This window comes from Cibotium barometz, chromosome 3 (genome assembly GCF_041138505.1).
Source record: "Cibotium barometz isolate CiBa-2024 chromosome 3, ASM4113850v1, whole genome shotgun sequence".
NCBI classification, from domain to species: Eukaryota; Viridiplantae; Streptophyta; class Polypodiopsida; order Cyatheales; family Cibotiaceae; genus Cibotium; species Cibotium barometz.
Window position 1 is genome coordinate 67346038 of NC_141048.1, and position 23128 is coordinate 67369165.

The 23128-nt window shown below is 41.6% G+C and overlaps 1 protein-coding gene and 2 pseudogenes across 2 annotated transcripts; all 3 read left to right on the plus strand.

Moving 5' to 3' along the window:
• The first annotated feature begins 1386 nt into the window (after positions 1-1386).
• LOC147640439 (pto-interacting protein 1 pseudogene) lies at positions 1387-2078 on the plus strand (annotated as a pseudogene).
• Positions 2079-11549: 9471 nt separating this feature from the next.
• Positions 11550-12137, plus strand: LOC147640440 (pto-interacting protein 1 pseudogene; annotated as a pseudogene).
• A 1573-nt stretch (positions 12138-13710) lies between these two features.
• LOC147640441 (subtilase family protein) lies at positions 13711-19552 on the plus strand. 2 transcript variants are annotated; one of them, XM_086780512.1, is made up of 11 exons: positions 13711-13983; positions 14076-14167; positions 14283-14380; positions 14468-14644; positions 16913-17024; positions 17137-17710; positions 17796-17905; positions 18010-18252; positions 18333-18447; positions 18530-18743; positions 18874-19552. In XM_086780512.1, the coding sequence occupies exons 1-11, from the start codon at positions 13852-13854 to the stop codon at positions 19425-19427; spliced, it is 2421 nt and encodes an 806-aa protein (XP_086636638.1). In that variant the 5' UTR covers positions 13711-13851; the 3' UTR covers positions 19428-19552. The 2 variants fall into 2 exon arrangements, with proteins under 2 accessions (XP_086636638.1, XP_086636645.1); XM_086780519.1 differs by having other exon boundaries at positions 13828-13983; positions 14463-14644.
• The last annotated feature ends 3576 nt before the right edge of the window (positions 19553-23128 follow it).

Here is a 23128-nt window from a genome sequence, read left to right on the forward strand (position 1 = left end):
CAACTGTACATGACGCAAACCACTTCTCCCTTCTCTCTCTCTCTCTCTCTCTCTCTCTCTCTCTCTCTCTCTCTCTCTCTCTCTCTCTCTCTCTCTCTCAAAATTGCTACCTTATGTGTTGTTCCAAACAAACTATATCGCGAATCTTCTCGGTCATGTTCTTTCTCTTTCTGTGTCAAGGCCCTTATATATATGCTAACCTAGCCATACACACACCAATAGGTAGGAACCCCATTTTATGAAGTGGCAAATATCTAGTTTTGACCTTTAACACAACCCTAAGTGTCCTTATGAACCTTCCATTGCTTAACTAGTTTTTCATGTTGAATGAAACCCTCATGATAACGTTAATTATGCCGTCTTCCATTGCTACTAACCCTCACTCATCTTTGTAACGTTATCTTATACCAAATAGTTAACTTTAAAATATTAGAAAAATAGGCTTCATTTTGATCTTTCTAACATTAGCTTGCACCAAATAGTTAACTTTAAAATATTGAAAAAAATAGGCTTTATTTTGATAATGCAAAATTACAAATGACTATTTCAACTCACATGCAAGAATTCACTCACAAACATACATGATATGCATGTAAAGGGTTGCACCTTTTGGTCTATTGCGTAGATGAGAAGGCTATTATAGTAACAAATCACAACCGTTGGATGTTTTACCTTGAGATGTTCATGAATACTCTTAAATGGTTTGTAATGTGTGTATGTGATACTCTAAAATGGTTTGTGACATTTGCGCGCGCTGTCGTGCCATGGCACGTCCATGGTGTGAAACCATGCATATGAGGCCATTAAATGCAAATCCAGATGCATGGGATTAAGTGCCATGACTTGAGTCATTATATGATGCCTAAGTACATATGTTCATATTGTAAATGAGGTTCAATAAGACGAGCTGAGGCTGAGCTAGGTCTCGAAGCCTCTGTACATGAGTGTGGTGTGTATCATGGAGTTTTTATGCTTATGGTAGACCTAGTAGTAGGGAACACCCTTCTCAACATGTATGGGAAATGTGAGAGCATGTATGATGTAAGGATTGGTTTTGAAAGAATGACTTTTCAAGATATCGTGTTTTGGAATGCCATGATTTCTGTTCTTACTCGGAATGAGCAGAACAAGGAGGCTCTGGGTTTGTATGATGAGATGCAAGTTGAAGGCATCAGGCCTAACAACATTACATTTGTATGTGCACTTAATGCATGTGCAAGCTTAGCAGCATTAGAGCAAGGGCAGAGAAATTCTAACCCAAAACCTTCGTTTCAGAGTTCGTGGCTTTAAGGCAGGATCTGTGTGCCGTCCCTTCGTGTTGTCAATGCTTACCATTGCAGCAGTGTGTGTGTGTAGGGTTATTGATGAAGGGCCCTCTTGTTTGACTGACTAAGTCACGTCCCCTTGTCAATGCTAGTCTGCCCTGCTTCGCAGCCCACCATCGCTATGTATCTGAACCTCCGACTCTCTCTCTCTTTGATTCAATAGAACTAGGCAGGTTCTGTTTGTGAAATGCAAGATTCTAAAACCCTTTGGTTAATCTCTTGAAATGGCGAGTTGTTTCTGCTGCCCTGGTGAAGAAGAGCACTTGAAGTCTTCGGACAATCCTTACAGTACTACACCCAATGGTTATATGGGTGCCCAAAAGGCCAATCCAGCAGTCCGAAACCCGGTTACACAAACCATCCAGCCAATAGAAGCACCAGCTATATCATTGGATGAATTGAGAGAGGCAACTGAAAATTTTGGAGCAAATGCATTGATAGGCGAAGGTTCATATGGGCGGGTTTACTTTGCAAAGCTGAATAATGGCAGATCTGCGGCAGTTAAAAAAATTGATGTCAGCAATCAGCAGGAGCCCGACAATGAGTTTTTAGCTTAGGTGTCTAGAGTTTCAAGGCTGAGGAATGAAAATGTGGTGGAGCTTATTGGATACTTCATTGATGGCAATCTGCGAGTGTTGGCATATGAATTCGCAACGATGGGTTCTTTACATGATATCCTACATGGTCGAAAAGGTGTCCAAGGTGCCCAGCGAGGGCCTGTCCTTGACTGGATGCAACGTGTGAAGATTGCTGTGGAAGTCCGCTTAGCAGAGGCAGCAGCTCGAGACGTATTCGAAGGTGGCGGCTTGCGTGGCATGCGAAGGAGTTTTTAAAAAAAAGAAAATTTCCGAATATTAAGCAAGAAATAAGGAGGCGCAGTGTATTTCAAACTGGGGAAATTTGAAATTTTAGCTGCAAAAGGCGAAGGACCCCGATTCTCTTGCGGAATGGGAAATAGAAGAAAACCAAAAAACGGCGCATACGAGAGGGAGAGGTGTGTGCAAAAATCAGAACCAGAGCTGAATACAACCAGAGATTCAAAAATCATGATGGCGGCTACTGTATAGGGCATCTTGGGTTTTGAATTAAAGGGGAAATAAAGCGCTATCGAAGGATATGAACTTCAAAAAAAAATCCCACTATACATGATGAGTACTGATTTTGGCATATTGCAGTGAAGCAGTCGTATGGGAATAGCGAAATCCATAAATTCGCTTCTTCTTTTTTACTCTCAGATAAGTGATTTTTTTATTACTTACGATTTGAAAAATTTCTAGGAACCCTTTAAGGTTTTGGAGAATGAGAAGGTTTTGGGAAAAAGTTTTTTATGGTTTTTGAGAGTCTTGGAATAAGAAAGCATCAAAATACAAAGAGATTCCTGGGATTTGGGTTTATTTTCTACTCGGTTGGATTTTGGAATGCTAGACATGGAGTTTTCTAAAATCACATGAATATGTTGTACATATGCCATATGTCATCTTTTGCTTTGTGAGTTGTTAGAATCTGAAAGCAGGTTTTCACGAGATCAAGAGACACCTTGAAATGATGGAATTGGCATTATATGATATATGTGATGTGAATGGTCACATGTATATGGAAATGTTTTGTAGATTGTATTATGCCTACATGTGATATGTTTGAAGCATTTGGAAAAAGAATCAGGAGATCTATGCTTGGAACTGGTCATGCTCTTGACACACAATTTATGTGCAATCATCAAGCTGAATTTGGGGATGTATTGAAGTGAATTGGCACATGTACATGTCATCAAAAATGGAGATGTCTTATGCTCCTTGAAGAGTTATGTGTTTTTGTTTTCCATGCTGGGATTTGAAGCCACTCTCACAGCCAGAAGTCTCGCACTTGCCCAGTGATACCGCCCACGTCACGACAGCTTTTTGGTGAACCCAACGTGAAAGTGCTGGGATGAGAGTGTGGTGAAATACACAGGGAAGCTATGGCTGAGAATCCTGAGGGACAGGGGGTTCATTTTGACCCCAGGGTTATGCAAATGTTTCAGATGTTTACTATGTATATGCAACAGCAGCAAGCTGCTGAGAGGGGGCAAATTTCCACGACTAAAGCACTGCAGTCAATTGTGAAAAAGGTGGATCAATTTGATGGTAAGGACATCACAAAGTACCTGCGCAATTACACAAAGGAAATGGAGCTAAACAGGGTGACTGAGGAGGATATGGTTCGAAGCTTTGAGCTGGTATGTGTTCTTGAAATAAGAGAGCGCATAAGAGGATTACAGGCAGCACATGGTGGCAGAAATTGGGAGGAGTTCAAGCTTGCTTTGAAGGATGATTATTTCATGGAGGATTCCGAGCGGGTGACCAAACGAACTTTCTTGGAATGGGTCACAAAACCCAAAATGGGAATTTCTGCCACCCACAGAGTTGCCATAGAGTTGCTAAGAGAGTTTGAGAAGCGCTATGCCCAGCTGTCAAGGATTGAGCGCACAACCTTGGACAGGGCAAAAACAGAGCTCTTCTTACAAGCAGCTGGGAAAGATCTCCAAGAAAAACTGGAAATTCTCCTTGAGGATAAGGATACAAAGCAGGGACTTGACCACAATGAAAACTCCTTTGGGATTGGTAAGGATGTGTACCTTACCACCCCACAGGGAGCCACCAACTCAGTGGCGCATATGATGAATGGAATGAATAAAGTCTTGCGAGACTTCATACCACAAATAACTATGCCTTTTCTGGATGATGTGCCAATAAAAGGCTGTGATGAGAAAGATAAAGATGGGGATTTGGATTCGAGGGGGTGCCGCAAGTTTGTGGCAAATCATATAAAAGATTGTGATATGATTCTATCCAGGCTTGAAGAGGTGAATCTTACTTTGTCTGGATTGAAATCAGTGTTTGGGGTTGGTGAAGTGCTAATCGTGGGGCATCTTTGTAGTACTAGTGGACGTCGACCTTGTCGAGTCAAGATAGATGCAATACAAAGAATGAAAGAGATATGCATTAATGTTACAGAGCTAAGGAGATTTCTTGGTGCGTGTGTCTTTTATGTTATATGGATCCCACATTATGCACATGTAGCAGATCCTCTTTATCAACTTTTGAGGAAAAATCAAAAATTTTTGTGGAGTGCAGTACATATTAAAGCTATGCGGAAGCTGAAATGTCTGCTCCAATCATCACCTACTCTAAAGAAGGCAGATTATGAGTGTGGCAGGCCTGTGATTGTTACAGTTGATACTAGTCCTACTGGGATAGGATGGGTAGTAGGGCAAGATGATGAGGATGATCACAGGTATGTAATCAGATTTGGAGCAAAGGTATTAAGCATTCGTCAGCGAAAATATCCGCAGATCAAGAGGGAGTTATGGGGAATGGTCACTGCTCTAAAATGTGAAAAAGAATATCTTATTGGGGCATCTGTACTTGTGGAAACTGATTGCTTGCCACTCCTTGGGATGATTGCAAGCTGCACCACTCCAGACATCGCTATGCTTAGGTGGATTGCCTATATCAAGTCACTAAATCCTGAGTTTGAGCATATTGCAGGAAAAGATAATCCAGTTGTTGCAGATATGCTATCAAGAGCCAGGTATGAAGATGAAGAAGGGATGATTAGTGACATTGATGATGTAGGTACAAAGTTCTATACTACTGCATATGCAAAAGGGGACCATACTTGCTTATCAAATGCACTTGAGTCTTTTACTGAGGAAATGTATGAAGGAGATTGGTTGCTTATTGGTCAATACTTGAGTACTTTGACAAGACAGGAGAATTGGTCTGATTCAGAATTTAAGAGGATCCGCAGAAAAGCATATGGGTATTTTCTAAAGGATGGGTACCTGTGGAAGCATCCTAAGCAGAGGAATGCTATGCCACAGAGAGTCATATGTGATAAAGAGACTCAAGGGAAGCTCATGAAAGAATTCCATGAGAGTCTCTGGGCTGGACATCGAAGTGTGTGGGCCACCTTTATCAAAATAAAGGAAAGATATTGGTGGAAAGGAATGTACAAGGATGTTTCCCAATATGTGGAAACATGCATGGTATGTCAAATGTACTCAAATGTGCGACATCGTGATGGCTTGCAACCAACCTACCCACTTGCCATGCACTACAAATGGGTAATGGATCTAGTTACAATGCCTTTGGGAATTTGGTAGATGCGGTACATAGCACTTGCAAGAGAAGATTTGACAAATCAGGTGGAAGGGCGTGCTCTTAGAACAAAGAGTACGGAAACAGTATGCAAATTTCTCTTGGAAGAGGTGATTTGTCGGTATGGTTGTGTTGGGAAAATAACAGCTGACAGGGGTGAGCTAGATGTTGAAGAAGCAAGGGAATTCTTCTCTAGAATTGGCATCAAACTGGCCCTAACATGTGCTTACAACCCTGAGGGCAATGGTAAAAGTGAGCGAGGACATCCTGCAATCATTAAAGCTTTGGCTAAGGCATGCAGAGGAAGAATGCGAGAGTGGCCAAGGCTGCTACCATATGCCTTGTGGGCTGACCGTACAACTCATAGCTCAGTGAGGACAGGATACATGCCTGCAGAATTAATGTATGGTCAGAAGCTAGTAATGCCAGTTGAAGAAGTAGTTCCAACTTGGAATGTATTACCCTGGGTGGAAGAATTGAACAGGGAAGACCTCCTTGCATTGCGAATAAGGCAGCTGGAGAGGAGGCCTGAAGATGTAGAGCTTGCTAAAGCTCGTTTGAAAGATGCAAGGTTGAAAAATAAAGAAAGATTTGATAGAAGACACATACTCCAGCCAAAACCTATTGAAGAAGGTGATTGGGTCCTAATGTATGATAGTAGTATTGACAACCAGTTTACTGTGCAAAGGAAGTTTGCAAAAAGATGGTTTGGCCCTTACATTGTCAAGCATGTGCATGGAAATGCCACGTATACCCTGTGTGAGCTTGATGGAACAAAGATAAACCCTACTACATGTTAGCCTAATACCGGCGCTTATACCGACGTCATTCAACGGGGTCTAAAAAAGCCCCGTCATCGGTATGAACGTCCGTATACGCGCCGAAACCACAGCGTCGGTATAAGCGTCGGGTAACAATACCGGCGCCTATACCGGTGTCTATACCGACGCTCACCGGCGATAATACCGACGGCTATTCCGGCGTCTATACCGGTGTGTATACCGGGGTGTATACTGGGCTCTATACCGACGTCAGTACCGGCAGATATACCAATGAATATACCGGTGTACATACCGGCGAATATACCGACGCTGTACCAGAAATTTTTTTTTGGGCAGAATAGTGTTGCCTGGCTGTTGCCTGGCTGCCTGCAATGAACAGGATCAACAACAGCAAACAGACAGCACCATTCTGTCTAAAATAGAGCACAAAAACAACCGTGCTCGTTTTTTTATTTTCCTGATCGATAAACAAGAAATTAAATTAAACATTAATACTCAAGAATGTTTTGATCATATACCATTAGTTTGAAGGTCATCTTACATCATGGTAATGCCTCCCAATTGACGGTCTCTCCTTCTTCTTCAAGCATCTCAAATAAGGCCACAAGGCCATGTTTGTGAGCGTACTTCTCCTCTCGCCTACTTGGTGGGCGATTCATGGCCAACTCCTACACAAACGATTAACAATTATAACTTTTAAAAATCAACATTTAGCCCACATACATACATTTACATAAATAAAATTGCTACAAATACTTACGAATTCATGGCGCATGGTTTCGTAACCACCACTCCCAAGATGAGAAGCCCCTACTGTTTGGAGTCTTGCCCTTGCCACCTCTCTTTGTTGTTGAAACCTCTCTGGTGTCTCGGTGAGCTCCTGAGCAATGGCTGCCCACTCCCTGTCATCTAGCCAAACAGGTTTCTCTTTCCCCTCTCTAAATGCGTCCCTCACCTCTGACCTATGATGCCCCATCAAAATGCGAGCTGTATACTGTATCCACTCATTAGAGACGACATTCATAGGGTCAGATGGCTGAAACTCTTGCTTTATCTTTGTATTTATATAATTTTTCTTCCCCTTATCTTGCTGATCCCATTTAGTCATGACAGAGTCGTGAAACTGTATAGTGCACAATTGTCGAATGCGTGTCTTCATTGCCTTCCCTGCACTATTCATTATTGGTGCCCCATCCCTAATTGTGTATATCTTGTTGTTGTCATGGTCATGTGCACCCCAGGGAGTGGAAGGTGACCCTATGGGTGTGCTATCAACAGATGAGAGCGAAGGACGACGCTCACGTGGTGGTGATGTCACAGCATCTGTGGCACTACCACCACAACAACCTCCCCCTGAAGACCTACTACGTGAGCGCCGTCTATGTGAAGAGGTGGTAGATCGAGCTGTAAGAGGAGTGGAAGGCTGTGTGGTATGAGGTGTGGGAGCTGCTGTCGTACCCACGGGTGTGGGAATTGGCGTCGAGAAGTCCTTACTTGAATAGTTCAGTGACACTTGTATTAGACCATCCAAAAATTGACTGCAAATTTAGCATCGTAAGAGATGCACGCAATACAGATATGTTGGCACCATTGTATAATGGAAGGCATGCAAGTTTACGCATGGCCTCTTCCTCTGGTTCATAATTTGACCGTTGAGAATGTCGTGGTTGATGATCTTCATGTTCATGCTCCTCGAAGAGAGCTTCTTGTTGCTCGATGAAGGCATCCAACATTTCTTCCATTGGACCTTCTTCCATTTCCTGACCTTCTTCCATTCCCTCGGGTGCTGTTAATTGAGCTCCATCTGTCACTCCCTCCTGCGATATCCTCATCCTTTGTTGGGGACGAGAATTCACAGGCGCAATGTTATCAAGATGCGGCTGCACACTTGCTTGGTTGTACGATTGAAACCGTAAATTTTGCAAGCGCTCCATTGGAAATATGCCAGCGTCATGAACATGCTGGTTGCAAATCCTTCGTTTTCGAAAGATTTGGTACTTACATCGCATGCATGGACACGCTATTCTCTCTTCAAGATTGAGAGGCTCCATCTAGCAGGATAACATGTATATGCAGCTCATTAAATACAAATCATTATGCATTACACAAAGCATTATGTAAACCATAAAACAGGGCTTCTTTTCCCCAGCCATGAGGGAGATTTTAAAAAATAACTCTTAAAGCGTCAAACGGGCTTCTTTTCCCCAGCCGTTGAGGGAGACTTTAAAAATATTTAAAAAAGCGTCAAACGGGCTTCTTTTCCCCAACCGTTGAGGGAGATTTTAAAAATAACTTATACATTAGCTTATCTTCTCTCCATACAAAATTAAGATGAGTTTGAACAAGGATGGAGAGAGAAGCTATCTCTATTCATAAATAGCTATTTATAAAGGCCTTATGCAAAAATCTATATGCATAGATTCTGTAAATAGAGCCTACACATTGAGCTCTATGCATAGAAGCCTATACCTAAAGCTGAACGCATAGAGTCTTATGCATAAAGCCTATGCATAATGATCTATACATAAGCTTATGTGTAATGCTCTATACGTAAGTCTTATGCAAGCTTTATGAATAAGGTTTATGCAATCGTATGCATAGTAAGGCTTGTAAGCCTTAAGTATAAGCTTGCATAATAAGGCTGCAAGACTTATGCATAAGCTCTATGCATAAGCCAACTGCATAAGTCTTATGCATAAGCTCTATGCATAAGTCTTATGCATAAGCTCTATGCATAAGCCATATGCATAAGTCTTATGCATAAGCTCTATGCATAAGTCTTATGCATACGCTCTATGCATAAGCCATATGCATAAGTCTTATGCATAAGCTCTATGCAAGACTTATGCATAAGCTCTATGCATAAGCCATATGCATAAGTCGTATGCATAAGCTCTATGCTATAAGCCTTATGCACTATGCTAACCCTTAATCCCATCACCCAATGGTGTAATAAACATGATCTTGTTTTACATGGATAAGAGATCTTACCTTGATAACATATATAAACTCTATGAATAAAGAGAATACCTTATGCATAGAAAAACAGAGCATAAGAAATATATGTTATATGTATAAGAGAGTATAAACATTCAAAAAGCTTATGCTCTCCATCCATGCAAGGCACTCTACATCAAAAAAAGCTTTATGCATAAAAACATAACGCATGTGAAGCCTTATGCATAAAGCTCATCCATAAGATTTATACATAAAACATTATGTATTAAGCTTTATGCATAGATCTTAATTCATGCATTCAGCTAGATTCATATAGCTCTATGCATAAACTCTATGTATAGAGCTTGCATAAGCTTACAAGCCCTATGTATAGAGCTTTCATAATCTTACAACCTCTATGTATAAAGCCTATACATAGAGCATATGCATTGAGCTTTTACAAGAAGGCTATGCATAGAGCTTTCAACAAGAAGGCTATGCAAGCTCTATGTACAATGTCCATGCAAGCTTTCAAGAAACCTATGCATAGAGATTTTATAAGCTTGCAAACTCTATGCATAAAGCCTATGCATAGAGCTTATGCATAGAGATTTCACAAGCTCGCAAGCTCTATGAATAGAGCTTATGCATAAAGCTTGCCAGAAGGCTATGCATAGAGATTGCAAGCTTATGATAGGTTTTATGTATAGATATTGAATTAATCCTATGTATAAGCTTACAAGAACCCTAAACTAACCCTAAACCATAAAACAGGGATGCAATAATACGTAGAAAAAAGCATAAACAAGGAAAATCGAAAGAGGATCTACCTCTTTTTTGCGAAGCTGAAGGAGAGGATTGGTGAAAGAGCTGCAAAACAAAATATTAAACAAAATAATTAGTAAATTAAACACAAGAATAAGAACTAATACAAAACCCTAAAATCTCTATGCATGCATTAGGAGATCTATGCATACATAGAGAGCTCTCAACATGCATAGAGAGCCAAAAAAACACAAAACCCTAAACGTCCTATATCCTAAATTAAAAAGCAAAAGCAAGAACATATTAGGAGAAGAAGAAGAGGAGAAAAGAAGAAAGAAGGAGAAAAGAGGAGAGAGGAAAAAAGAGGAGAAGGAGAGAAAGAGACGTTGCATACCTTCTCTGCAACGCTGCGGAAAACAGAGAAAATACGCTCTCGGCTGTAAAAAACTTACGAGCGTCGGTATATGCTTCGGAATATGCGTCGGTATATACTTCGGAATGTGCGTCGGTATATGCTTCGGAATAACCGTCGGTATGTGCTTCGGTATACACGTCGGTAAACGAAAATTTCAAAATACCCCGCCCGACTTGTCTCCTCCAACATTACGACGGGCATACCAACGTTCGACATTTGCGTCGGTATTTTAGCGTCAGTATGCCCTCAAGCTCTTGTAGTGAAAGAATCTTGTAGCAGGCAAAAGGATCAAGATGTTTAAAAGAAGGCATGACAGTGATCCTTTTGATTCACAGGGGACTCAAGATGAGAGGCTTGATAGTGATAGCATGGATATGGTTGAAGAGGAAGAGGACGATCTTCCTGGTAATGTAGAAGAAGAAGACGACATCCAGATATATGTGGATTTTGATGATGATTTGGCACATACCAGAGGATGTGCAGGTTTAGAGGAGGTGGATGTCGTGCCATGGCACGTCCATGGTGTGAAACCATGCATATGAGGCCATTAAATGCAAATCCAGATGCATGGGATTAAGTGCCATGACTTGAGTCATTATATGATGCCTAAGTACATATGTTCATATTGTAAATGAGGTTCAATAAGACGAGCTGAGGCTGAGCTAGGTCTCAAAGCCTCTGTACATGAGTATGGTGTGTATCATGGAGTTTTTATGCTTATGGTAGACCTAGTAGTAGGGAACACCCTTCTCAACATGTATGGGAAATGTGAGAGCATGTATGATGTAAGGATTGGTTTTGAAAGAATGACTTTTCAAGATATCGTGTTTTGGAATGCCATGATTTCTGTTCTTACTCGGAATGAGCAGAACAAGGAGGCTCTGGGTTTGTATGATGAGATGCAAGTTGAAGGCATCAGACCTAACAACATTACATTTGTATGTGCACTTAATGCATGTGCAAGCTTAGCAGCATTAGAGCAAGGGCAGAGAAATTCTAACCCAAAACCTTCGTTTCAGAGTTCGTGGCTTTAAGGCAGGATCTATGTGCCGTCCCTTCGTGTTGTCAATGCTTACCATTGCACCAGTGTGTGTGTGTGTGTGTAGGGTTATTGATGAAGGGCCCTCTTGTTTGACTGACTAAGTCACGTCCCCTTGTCAATGCTAGTCTGCCCTCGAGAGTCTGCCCTGCTTCGCAGCCCACCATCGCTATGTATCTGAACCTCCGACTCTCTCTCTCTCTGATTCAATAGAACTAGGCAGGTTTTGTTTGTGAAATGCAAGATTCTAAAACCCTTTGGTTAATCTCTTGAAATGGCGAGTTGTTTCTGCTGCCCTGGTGAAGAAGAGCACTTGAAGTCTTCGGACAATCCTTACAGTACTACACCCAATGGTTATATGGGTGCCCAAAAGGCCAATCCAGCAGTCCGAAACCCGGTTACACAAACCATCCAGCCAATAGAAGCACCAGCTATATCATTGGATGAATTGAGAGAGGCAACTGAAAATTTTGGAGCAAATGCATTGATAGGCGAAGGTTCATATGGGTGGGTTTACTTTGCAAAGCTGAATAATGGCAGATCTGCGACAGTTAAAAAACTTGATGTCAGCAATCAGCAGGAGCCCGACAATGAGTTTTTAGCTTAGGTGTCTAGAGTTTCAAGGCTGAGGAATGAAAATGTGGTGGAGCTTATTGGATACTTCATTGATGGCAATCTGCGAGTGTTGGCATATGAATTCGCAACGATGGGTTCTTTACATGATATCCTACATGGTCAAAAAGGTGTCCAAGGTGCCCACAGGGCCTATCCTTGACTGGATGCAACGTGTGAAGATTGCTGTGGAAGTCCGCTTAGCAGAGGTAGCAGCTGGAGACGTATTCGAAGGTGGCGGCTTGCATGGCATGCGAAGGAGTTTTTTAAAAAAAAGAAAATTTTTGAATATTAAGCGAGAAATAAGGAGGCGCAGTGTATTTCAAACTGGGGAAATTCGAAATTTTAGCTGCAAAAGGCGAAGGACCCCGATTCTCTTGCGGGAAAGAAATGGGAAATAGAAGAAAACCAGAAAACGGCGCATACGAGAGGGAGAGGTGTGTGCAAAAATCAGAACCACAGCTGAATACAACCAGAGATTCAAAAATCATGATGGCGGCTACTGTATAGGGCATCTTGGGTTTTGAATTAAAGGGGAAATAAAGCGCTATCGAAGGATATGAACTTCAAAAAAAAATCCCACTATACATGATGAGTACTGATTTTGGCATACTGCAGTGAAGCAGCCGTATGGGAATAGCGAAATCCATAAATTCGCTTCTTTTTTTTACTCTCAGATAAGTGATTTTTTTGTTACTTACGATTTGAAAAATCGTATAGTCTAGGAACCCTTTAAGGTTTTGGAGAATGAGAAGGTTTTGGGAAAAAGTTTTTTATGGTTTTTGAGAGTCTTGGAATAAGAAAGCATCAAAATACAAAGAGATTCCTTTCTACTCGGTTGGATTTTGGAATGCTAGACATGGAGTTTTCTAAAATCACATGAATATGTTGTACATATGCCATATGTCATCTTTTGCTTTGTGAGTTGTTGGAATCTGAAAGCAGGTTTTCACGAGATCAAGAGACACCTTGAAATGATGGAATTGGCATTATATGATATATGTGATGTGAATGGTCACATGTATATGGAAATCTTTTGTAGATTGTATTATGCCTACATGTGATATGTTTGAAGCATTTGGAAAAAGAATCAGGAGATCTATGCTTGGAACTGGACATGCTCTTGACACACAATTTATGTGCAATCATCAAGCTGAATTTGGGGATGTACTGAAGTGAATTGGCACATGTACATGTCATCAAAAATGGAGATGTCTTATGCTCCTTGAAGAGTTATGTGTTTTTGTTTTCCATGCTGGGATTTGAAGCCACTCTCACAGCCAGAAGTCTCGCACTTGCCCAGTGATACCGCCCACGTCACGATAGCGCGCACACACACACACATTACAAACCATTTAAGAGTATTCATGAACTTCTCAAGGCAAAATTTAGTAATGTGTACACATATGCATGCACATGCATGCATACACATGCACACACATAACTTGGGGGTCTTAATTTTAATGTCTTTTTCTTTTGTTTGTTGTCATTAGAGACTAGAGTGAACTCTTTGTTGAAGTTAGTACATATATATAACTAGATTTGATATCTAGCCAGATGCATACGGATAGTTCATTACATAGCTATCAAAATCTTCCCACCGAAGAAAAAAAAAACCATTTTGATATATTTGAGAATCTTTTACTACATATTTCAGCATGTAAGTGCCAATGATTGATTGCATGCTTTGATGCAATGTGGTGGGCGAAAAAGGCCTCAGGACTGGTGGTGGCTTAGCTAGGCTGGCCAAAGCTTTTGGACAGTCGAGTGCCTTGGTTGCCTATAAAATACCAAAGAGAGTCTCAGTTCTGCCACTCCACCCTCCCCTTTCCCATCAATGGAAACTTCCCACCACCGGCGCACCGTGCACCTCATGAAGTCCGTCTTTTTTTTGCTGCCTCTTGTGCTGGTCCAAGTTTCCCTTCTTTCCAATATTGTTCAGAGCGCAGCATCATCAGGAAGGCATCAGGTGAGCGATACTTTCAATATGACGGCTAGCATGATCAGAGTTTTTCCCCTTCACATGAATGTTTCTGCCTTAATTGGATATTGGATGTGTAGGTTTATGTCGTATACATGGGACACCATGGAGACCTACATAGAGATGTGATCGTAAGCAAACACCATGAGCTCCTTAGCTCAGTTAAAGGAAGGTAAATGATAAGGGTATATATAATCAAGTTTGGCGCCCATTACGCTGCCTTTTAGCTGTTCTCTTCTTCTTTTTTTTCTTGCAGTTTGTGAGTACTGATGGTCTAATTTTCGCAGCCTTGAAGAAGCATCGGCATCAATGCTTTACAGCTACAAACACAGCTTTAGTGGTTTTTCCGCAAGGTTGACTGCACAAGAAGCCTCCATCTTGTCTCGTAAGCGATTTCTGAGTTGTCTTGACTTTTCAGTAACCTACATTAGAGCTTAATTTTGATGTGATTTTATGCGATTCGGTAGCGCAGAGATGCCAGAAGTGATTACCGTGTTCCCCAGCCAGCAAAGGAAGCCGCACACCACTCGTAGCTGGGAGTTTCTTGGAGTGGAAGATATCAGAGCCGGAAACGAGTCTGGTGTTAGATCCACCCTTCGGGAAAGAGCAAACTATGGCATGGACGTGGTCATTGGGGTGCTAGACTCCGGTAAGGTCGGATCAGCTGTTGCAGGGAATATACTGTGTGTGTGTGTGTGTTGAGAGAGAGAGAGAGAGGTGTGAGTGTGTGTGTGTGTTGAGAGAGAGAGAGAGTTGTGTGTGTGTGTGTGTGTGCGCGTGTGTGTGAGAGAGAGAGAGAGAGGGGTGCGTGTGTAGAGAGAGAGTCTCTCAGAGAGTCGAGACAAAGTTAAAGCCCATATAACTTGGAAACGTTGTGCACGAAGATAGTCTTATTACGTGGGGGTCCCGCCCGGCACAGCTCAAAAGAAACAAATTAACTATATAGTTATAAAATAAAAGCGTCTTTGAAAAATAATATTTTTCCTTTTTCGATATTGAGCATTAGATTCTAACGGGTTTAGATAGAATCTTTGGTGTACGGTAACTTGCGAAGATGTGATTGATTTGAGATTTATAATTAAAAAATAAACACCTCAAACTTGTGATGCCTTCGTGTAATATTCGTTTTTTTTTTCCAAAACTTGTGATGTGTGAAGGTTGTGAAATTAAGAGAGGGATCCTTTGGGAAACAAATTTGACCAATACATGTAAAACTGAAGGCTAAAGAACGTTCCACAGGCTAGACATGAACACTAAACTAAGTGTCAGCAAAAGCACATAAAACCTGCACAATCTTAGTAATTGAATATTTATTTTTATAGTTTTTGTTGGATCTAGCAAAGGCATATGAAATCTTCCCAATCTTTTTTTTTTCAAGCGCAGAATTATATTATGAAATATAGGAACCAGTTACATGGTTTTAAAAAAGAAGCTTTTTTAAAAGAAAAGCATAACTTCTAACTTGATCCATACGATCCCTCAAACAATTAGGTTCAAACAAGTTAGGTTCAAACAAGTTAGGGTTCTAAATGAACTCTGTCAATTCAGTGTCTTTTCTCATAGTCTTTATCTCCACCTCTTTTTAGTAATTGAATATTTATTTTTATAGTTTTTATGGAGATCCTACACTTAGTGATAGTTAAGCTTTTGGTTGTAATTGAACATAGAGTTGGATGCGCTACAAGACTAATGTAGGAAACTTAGTGACACTTAGAAGGGGAGAACAAAAATGAAGAAAAAAGGCGAAATCCAAAATATGTAGGCGATTTTTTTATTTTTATTTTTTAAAAAGATGAGCAACTGTTCATTCTCAGCTCTTAAAACCCAGTGTTTTTTTAAAATTTTTTGAGTGAAATTGAAGCGTATTTCTCGCGATTAAGCACTACTTAGCCTACTACTCGCTCTACTCGCCTGTGAAAATCACAGGCGACAATGGAATGCATAAATGGAAAATCCCGATCCATAGTTATTTTTTAAAAATTGTTTGAAAAATTTCTATGGAAAAAAAATATCATCATCCTTCGTCAAATTGCTACGGTCATCTCCACCCCTCTGCGGCGCTCATCATCGTAAGATGGCGAGGATTATCGCGGAGACAAATAAAAACAGCACTCAAGATCGTCTCTCTCTCTCTCTCTCTGGGTGCCGGCAGAAGTAAATCAGTCGTGGACAAGTGCATATATAGATTACCTCTCTCTCTCTCTCTCTCTCTCTCTCTCTCTCTCTCTGACGATGCGGGCGCAAGTAAATCGTCTCTCTGTCCTGGGCGAGCGCATATATAGATTAGCACTCCAGATCGTAACTCTCTCTGCCTCTCTCTCTAGGCGAGAGAGGCTTAGCAAAGGAGGGTGAGCAACGCGCAGTCGAGCAAGCCCCGGGGCCTGGAAAACCGCTTTCATGAGAGAGAGAGAACCGTTTCATTTCTTTTGTTTTGCCTATAATGTATTAAGGTCTCACAGGCCACCCCAAACTAATGTATTGATTTTTATTTATTACTCATTGTGTGCCCCTATTAACTTTATTTTCAGAGGGGCAAAAATTATACATATTTTTGTTGTAATCGTAAGATTTGCAGGCTGAATCCGGAGGTGAGCAGCATCTCCTTTTATTATGATTAGAAAACCGTTTTTTGGACTCATTCTCACACTAGCGTAACTTTCAGTCCGTCTAAAAAAGCAAAAGTAAGGTAGCCTACTAGGTAGCTGGTGTGAAATGTGTACCCTTGGCGCACGCGCTGTGTGTGTATGTGAGTTTTTCAGTCCGTGAACAAGAGTTTTTCCGTCCGTGTTACACGATACGAAAAAAGCAAAAGTAGGGTAGGCAGCTGGCATGAAATGTGTACCGTTGCAGGTGAGAGAGAGAGAGAATATGGTGTCATGTCGAAGAATGATAACGAGATACAATTCCATTATTATAGGGGTTTGGCCTGAGTCAGAAAGCTTTAGAGACCATGGCATGGACCCAGTGCCGCCTACGTGGAAAGGTACATGCGAAAGTGGAGATGCTTTCAATGCGTCCAATTGCAACAGGCAAGTGTTTAACTGCTGACCCTCGCTGTTAATTAATAATAACACATTTTTCTATCCGCTTATGATTCTGCACAATATGCAAAGCAAACTAATCAATTGGTCTCCGCGACAGTAGAAAGCTCATCGGTGCCAGAATGTACATTAAAGCTTACGAGGAACGTTTCGGTCCGCTCAATTTGACTGCCACCGGGGAGTTTCGTTCCGCCAGAGACAAGGACGGCCATGGCACCCACACTGCCTCCACGGCCGCCGGTCGCGAGGTCGCACGGGCGGCCGCTCTGGGTGGCTTCGGAGCAGGCAACGCCAGCGGCGGCGCCGCGCTGGCCCGCCTCGCCGTCTACAAGGTCTGCTGGCCGCTGCCGGTAGTAACCCCCGCCGGAGACAACACGTGCGGCGACGCCGACATGCTTGCCGCTTTCGACGACGCCGTAGCGGACGGCGTGGACATGCTCAGCATCAGCATAGGGTACGGCGACCCACAGCCGAATTTCTTCAAGGACGCCATCGCCATTGGAGCTCTGCATGCCTTGCGGCACGGCATTCTGGTGTCGTGCTCCGCAGGCAATGACGGACCAAAGCCGGCCACCGTATCCAATGTGGCCCCGTGGGTTCTCACCGTCGCGGCAAGTAGCGTCGACAGAACATTCCCTGCCCCCCTTATCCTGGGCAACGGCCAACGCCTAGAGGTTTAAGTCTCGTTACTCTATAGACTTGTGCCATGCAAAACATTTAACTCTCAGATCATAGCTTATGCAATGCAATGCAATGCAGGGACAAACCGTAACCCCTTACTTTCTCGAACCCAAGTTCTACCCTCTCATTCAAGCCGCCGACGCTCTGCTTCCCAACACCGCGATTTCGCCAACCAGCCTTCAAGCGTCGTAAGTTCCGCCGCTGTTCGTTTCCAGCATCCCAAATCCTGAGGTTTCTCCTTCGTCCTTCTGTTCATAGCCTGGCATTATTTCCGTCCTTTTCTTGTTAACAGACAATGCCTCGCAGACTCACTAGACCCCGCCAAAGTGAAAGGGAAGATCGTCTTCTGCCTCCGTGGCGTCAACGAACGCGTCGCTAAGGGGGAGGAGGTTCTGCGAGCCGGTGGCGCTGGAATGATTCTTGCCAACCTTCCAGCCAACGGGGTAGAGATATCCGTCGATGCTCACCTGCTGCCGGCAACGGCAGTCCAAGCCGACACGGCAACGGAGATTATGCAATATCTCAATACAACAAAGTGAGATCTTGTGTCGATATGGTTGGCGCTTGCGTTTCAGTTCTCCATTCTGACGAATGATTTGCACTCACTACTTGCAGGAACCCAATGGTCAAGCTGATTCCTGCAAAGACTGATCTGGGCGTGAAGCCGTCGCCGTTCATTGCAGCTTTTTCGTCACAGGGTCCCAATTCGCTCACGCCGGGGATTCTGAAGGTGGTACAACAGATTCATTTACGTCTTTTCTAGGCTATTGAGAGGACAGTTAACGCTAATTGAACAAACGTTTATATATTAGCCGGACATTTCCGCCCCCGGACTCAACATCCTAGCAGCATGGAGCGGCGACAACGGACCTACAAAGCTCGCCTTTGACCGTCGGCGAGTGAAATACAACATTTTCTCTGGCACCTCAATGTCTTGCCCGCACGTTTCCGGCACGGCAGCTCTTCTGAAAGCAATCCACCCATCTTGGAGTGCAGCAGCTATCAAGTCCGCCCTGATGACGACAGGTAAAATTATAAAGGCAAAGCCATCATTCCATGCATGCATATACCACTTTCGGCATGCATGATTTCCTCCCTCCGTCACTATTAACGCAACGTCGGCACGCGTGCCGCCATGTATGTTACGTTCTTGTAGCATCCGTCACCGACAGCGACGGGAAGATGATTAGGACGGCTGCCGGCGACGTGGCCAGCCCCTTCCTGATGGGCGCCGGAGAAATGAATCCAACCATGGCGGCGGACCCCGGGCTTGTATATGACGCGCAGCTAGAAGACTACTGTGATTTTCTTTGTGCTATTGGCTATAACGAAAGCTTAATCAGCAGATCAGTTGGGTCTTCTGAGTTCACATGTGGCCGCCACAGTGGAGAACCCAGGGATTTGAACCTCCCTTCACTTGTCGTGGACATGACAGCCGTCAAGGTGGTCGAGGTGGAAAGGAAGGTGAAAAATGTTGGTGGCATGAATGTCTACACGGTGTCAGTAAAGCCACCCACAGGGACGAAGGTGGTGGTGGCACCATCTAAGCTCGCGTTCACACGGCCCGGCCAATCGCAAACTTTTAAGGTCAAAATTTCGCTCCAAGAAGAAAGTGTCGCAAATTCATCATCGCACTATGCCTTTGGCTCTTTCACTTGGTCAGACGGTCTAGGACACACGGTGAGAAGCCCCATCGTTGTCCAACTGTAGAGCATATATGTCTCACATGACATCAAATGGAGTTTGAGAGTTCCCCCAAGTTGTGGGTTCAAATCTCTAGTGTGTGGGTGATAACATGTCTACTTTCTAATTTCAAGCAAAATTGTGGGTTCAAATCTCTCCTCGGTGATAACATGTATACTTTCTAATTTCAAGCCAAATTGTGGGTTCAAATCTCTCTTGTGTGGGACCGGTGATAACATGTATACTTTCTACTTTCAAGCCAAGTTCAAAAATAAAAGTAAAAATTTTGAAAAATGATAATCCATACCTTCCTAAACCAAAGATTAGTCACCAATACCTTCCTAAACCAAAGACTAGTCACACCATATATGGAATAAACCTTTTAACTCACGTCACCTACTCTTTCTAGATGAAGCAATTATGTGCATTTAACTCCACACTTGTCAGGAACAATCATTTCTAGCCAAGTGCTAACATCTTTTCCAACCTTTACAAGACATATTCACCAATATATTTTTTCATGAACTTCATCCCATATGATAGCTATGTTGTTTATCACACACCAATCTACAAAAAAAGAGGGACATGCCTAGAAATCTCAGCATTCAACGCCCACGGTGAGTCTATTTGCACAAAGATACGTATGTCTTAAACCATTGGCCTACTTTAAATCCTATATATCAAAAGGTAAATTCGATTATATAATTGGTCATGATAAAAGTAAACATTCGCATCAACACATGATGCATATAGTTTTATGGCATATACTCTTAAAGCACATGCCTAGAAATCTCGGCATTCAATGCCCACGATGAGTCTATTTGCACAAAGATACATATGTCTTAAACCATGGGCCTACTTTAAATCCTATTTTTATCAAAAGGTAAATTTGATTGTACAATTGGTCAGGATAAAAGTAAACATTCGCATCAACACATGATGTATATAATTTTATGGCATATACTCTCAAAGCAATAAAAGAACTACCTTTACTTTTGAATCGTGACCTACATGAGTGCTCAAAAAAGATGGCTTTTCCAACCAATCAAAATAAAGTCAATGTTTGAAGTAATAGAGATTCAACACTAAAAATTAAGAAAACATCTTGATCATGACTACATTATGTATGGTTTTTGTCCCTTGAAAATAAATCCAATGCCCACTTTAAAGAGAACTTTTGAAATTCTATTGAAAACATGACTAAAAATTAAGAAAACGTCTTGATCATGACTACATTATGTATGGTTTTTGTCCCTTGAAAATAAATCCAATGCCCACTTTAAAGAGAACTTTTTAAATTCTATTAAAAACAAATACATTATAAATCAGGTTTTTCAACAATGAGCTACATTAGAATCGACTTTATTTCATCAGTTTGCAAGTACATCTACAAAGAATTTTCCATGAACTCCTCTATTTTAACAAACCTGTTATCATTAGTTTTATTAAAACAATAGCATAGGAACCCTTACATTACACTAATGTTGCACACTAAAAATAGCCTTCAAAATAACAAAATTAAGTTGCAACGTAATGGTATTTCTCTTTTTCTCAAGTTGTTCTTTTGTGTCTCTTTCAAAAAATAATTTTTTATTTTACAAAAAGTTAAAAATAAAAACAATAGCTCTGTATGTATGTGTGCTCGCCCGGCATACATTCACAATATATGTGTGTAGGTACATATACATGTACATGTTCATATATGTATGTGTGTGTGTGTGTGTGTGTGTGTGTGTGTGTACATATGTATGTATATATGTATGTATGTATGTATGTGTATATGTATATGCATGTAGGTACGTATGTGTATACATACACATATGTGCATGTACATGTGCATACACATGTACGTTTACATGTGTGTGTGTGTGTGTGTGTGTGTGTGTGTGTGTGTGTGTATAATGTGTGTATGTGTATATGTTTATGTATATGTATATGCATACATATGTTCATATATGTATGTGTATATGTATACATATACACATACATATATGAACATACGTATACATATACGGATACATATGTACATATACATATACGTAATTATATATGTACACAAGTGAGTGTATGTGTGTGTGATGAATTTAACAACCCTTTGAACTAGAACTACACCTTTAAAAAGGGTAATAGTTTAGTTGGATGATGGCATCCAACTAAAGATGTGTCTTGTAACCCCAACACCAATATAGGTGAGTAATAGAGGAAGATGGCATTCAAGTCAATGTCACGCTTCACATGGATTCCATGGTTTATGGGAAATTCAACTGAGCAATAGGGATAAGTTGGCATTGTGGATGGTGTAGCATCCCACACCTAAATTTTTTGTGTATAAACACCTAAAGCCCTAGTTTTGTGGTCCCAAAAAGAAAAAATGTCATGACAATGGACCATTACAACCAATGTAATGCATACATGGCCCACACAATTCACACAGGCTAGCTCCAGTGAACTGGCATAGTATTATCGTATTGAAATAAATCTTTATGACTTGCAAAATACATAAGTGCAAGATCTAAAATCCTCAAGTTGTCATAAAAGTATTATACCATGCCTTAGGGTGGTGTATTTGTTGGATGAGGAAGAAGATGCTCACTCACACAGACACACACACACACACACACACACACACACACACACACACACACAGTGGACAGACGAGATCAGCTGCGAGAGACTAAGCTCAATGCTAGAAGTACTCGATGATAATGATATGAAATGAGTGGAGTACAAGAGTACTATAGCCCTTGCCCTAGGGCTGATGTGACAACATACAGGGAAAACCCTTGCCAGCAACACAAGGTTAAATTGCCTATTTGTAGGGCTATTCACACTAGGGATTTCTAGGCTAACAAACCCCCCTAAAGTTAATCATGTGAACGTGTACAAGTTGTAGTAGAAATTGGGTAAACCCATCTACCACATTGGCCTGTGTAGGCACATAAATGAAGGCAAAATGGTGGTAGAAGACGACTGTCTAATACCAAGAGATGCCAATTGATGGCAAAATGGTAGTAGAAGACAACTGTCTAATACCAAGAGCTGCCAATTCATGATAGAGCCATACACATTCCTGAATAGCTATGAATGCTATTGTACTAAATTTCACAACAAGGAGTGGCTTCTGTAGGAAAAAATTACCATTGATGGACACCATAGTGTCAGATCATCATGCTCAATACTTGTCAGTGGAGGTGGCAAGCATAAAGAAAACACATTTCTACTTCACTATGTGCCAATGCCAAAGCTAGGGCAATGTGTAATCTACTCAACTGTGACACTACATACTGAGTTTTAAGGCACGTACTGCATTTGTAATAAGGCATCTGACAATTTGTTGTTAAGGGTCAACTAGAGGTCTCCCTCAATTAGTATAAACTGGATACCCAATGGTTATGCAAAAGCCAAATGTCTATAACTGCAAATCCATGTTGTAATGTCACGAGAAAATAACCAAGGCCAATTTCTACTGAATCTACCATTGTCAACACTAGCAAAAGGCTGAATGCATGATTGTAACCCAATGATCAGCATGCAATGCATCAAGAAGAGAAGGTGTCTCCTCATGTAATGCAGAAGCATCAAGGGAGGAATCAGTAAAATAAGATACATAACCAGAGGCAATACATGTCCAACTATTGTCAGTAGGAGATCACAATGGATGCATCCCCTTCAATTAACGCATCACTCATGGCATTAGAGAAATATGGGAAAATTGGGCTACTAAATCT

Coding starts and splice junctions, on each gene's coding strand:
- LOC147640441 (XM_086780512.1), top strand. CDS start 13,852: ATGGAAACTTCCCACCACCGGCGCACCGTGCACCTCATGAAGTCCGTC. Junction 17,025..17,136: donor AATGCGTCCAATTGCAACAG/GCAAGTGTTTAA, acceptor TCTCCGCGACAG/TAGAAAGCTCATCGGTGCCA. Junction 18,744..18,873: donor GTCCGCCCTGATGACGACAG/GTAAAATTATAA, acceptor ACGTTCTTGTAG/CATCCGTCACCGACAGCGAC.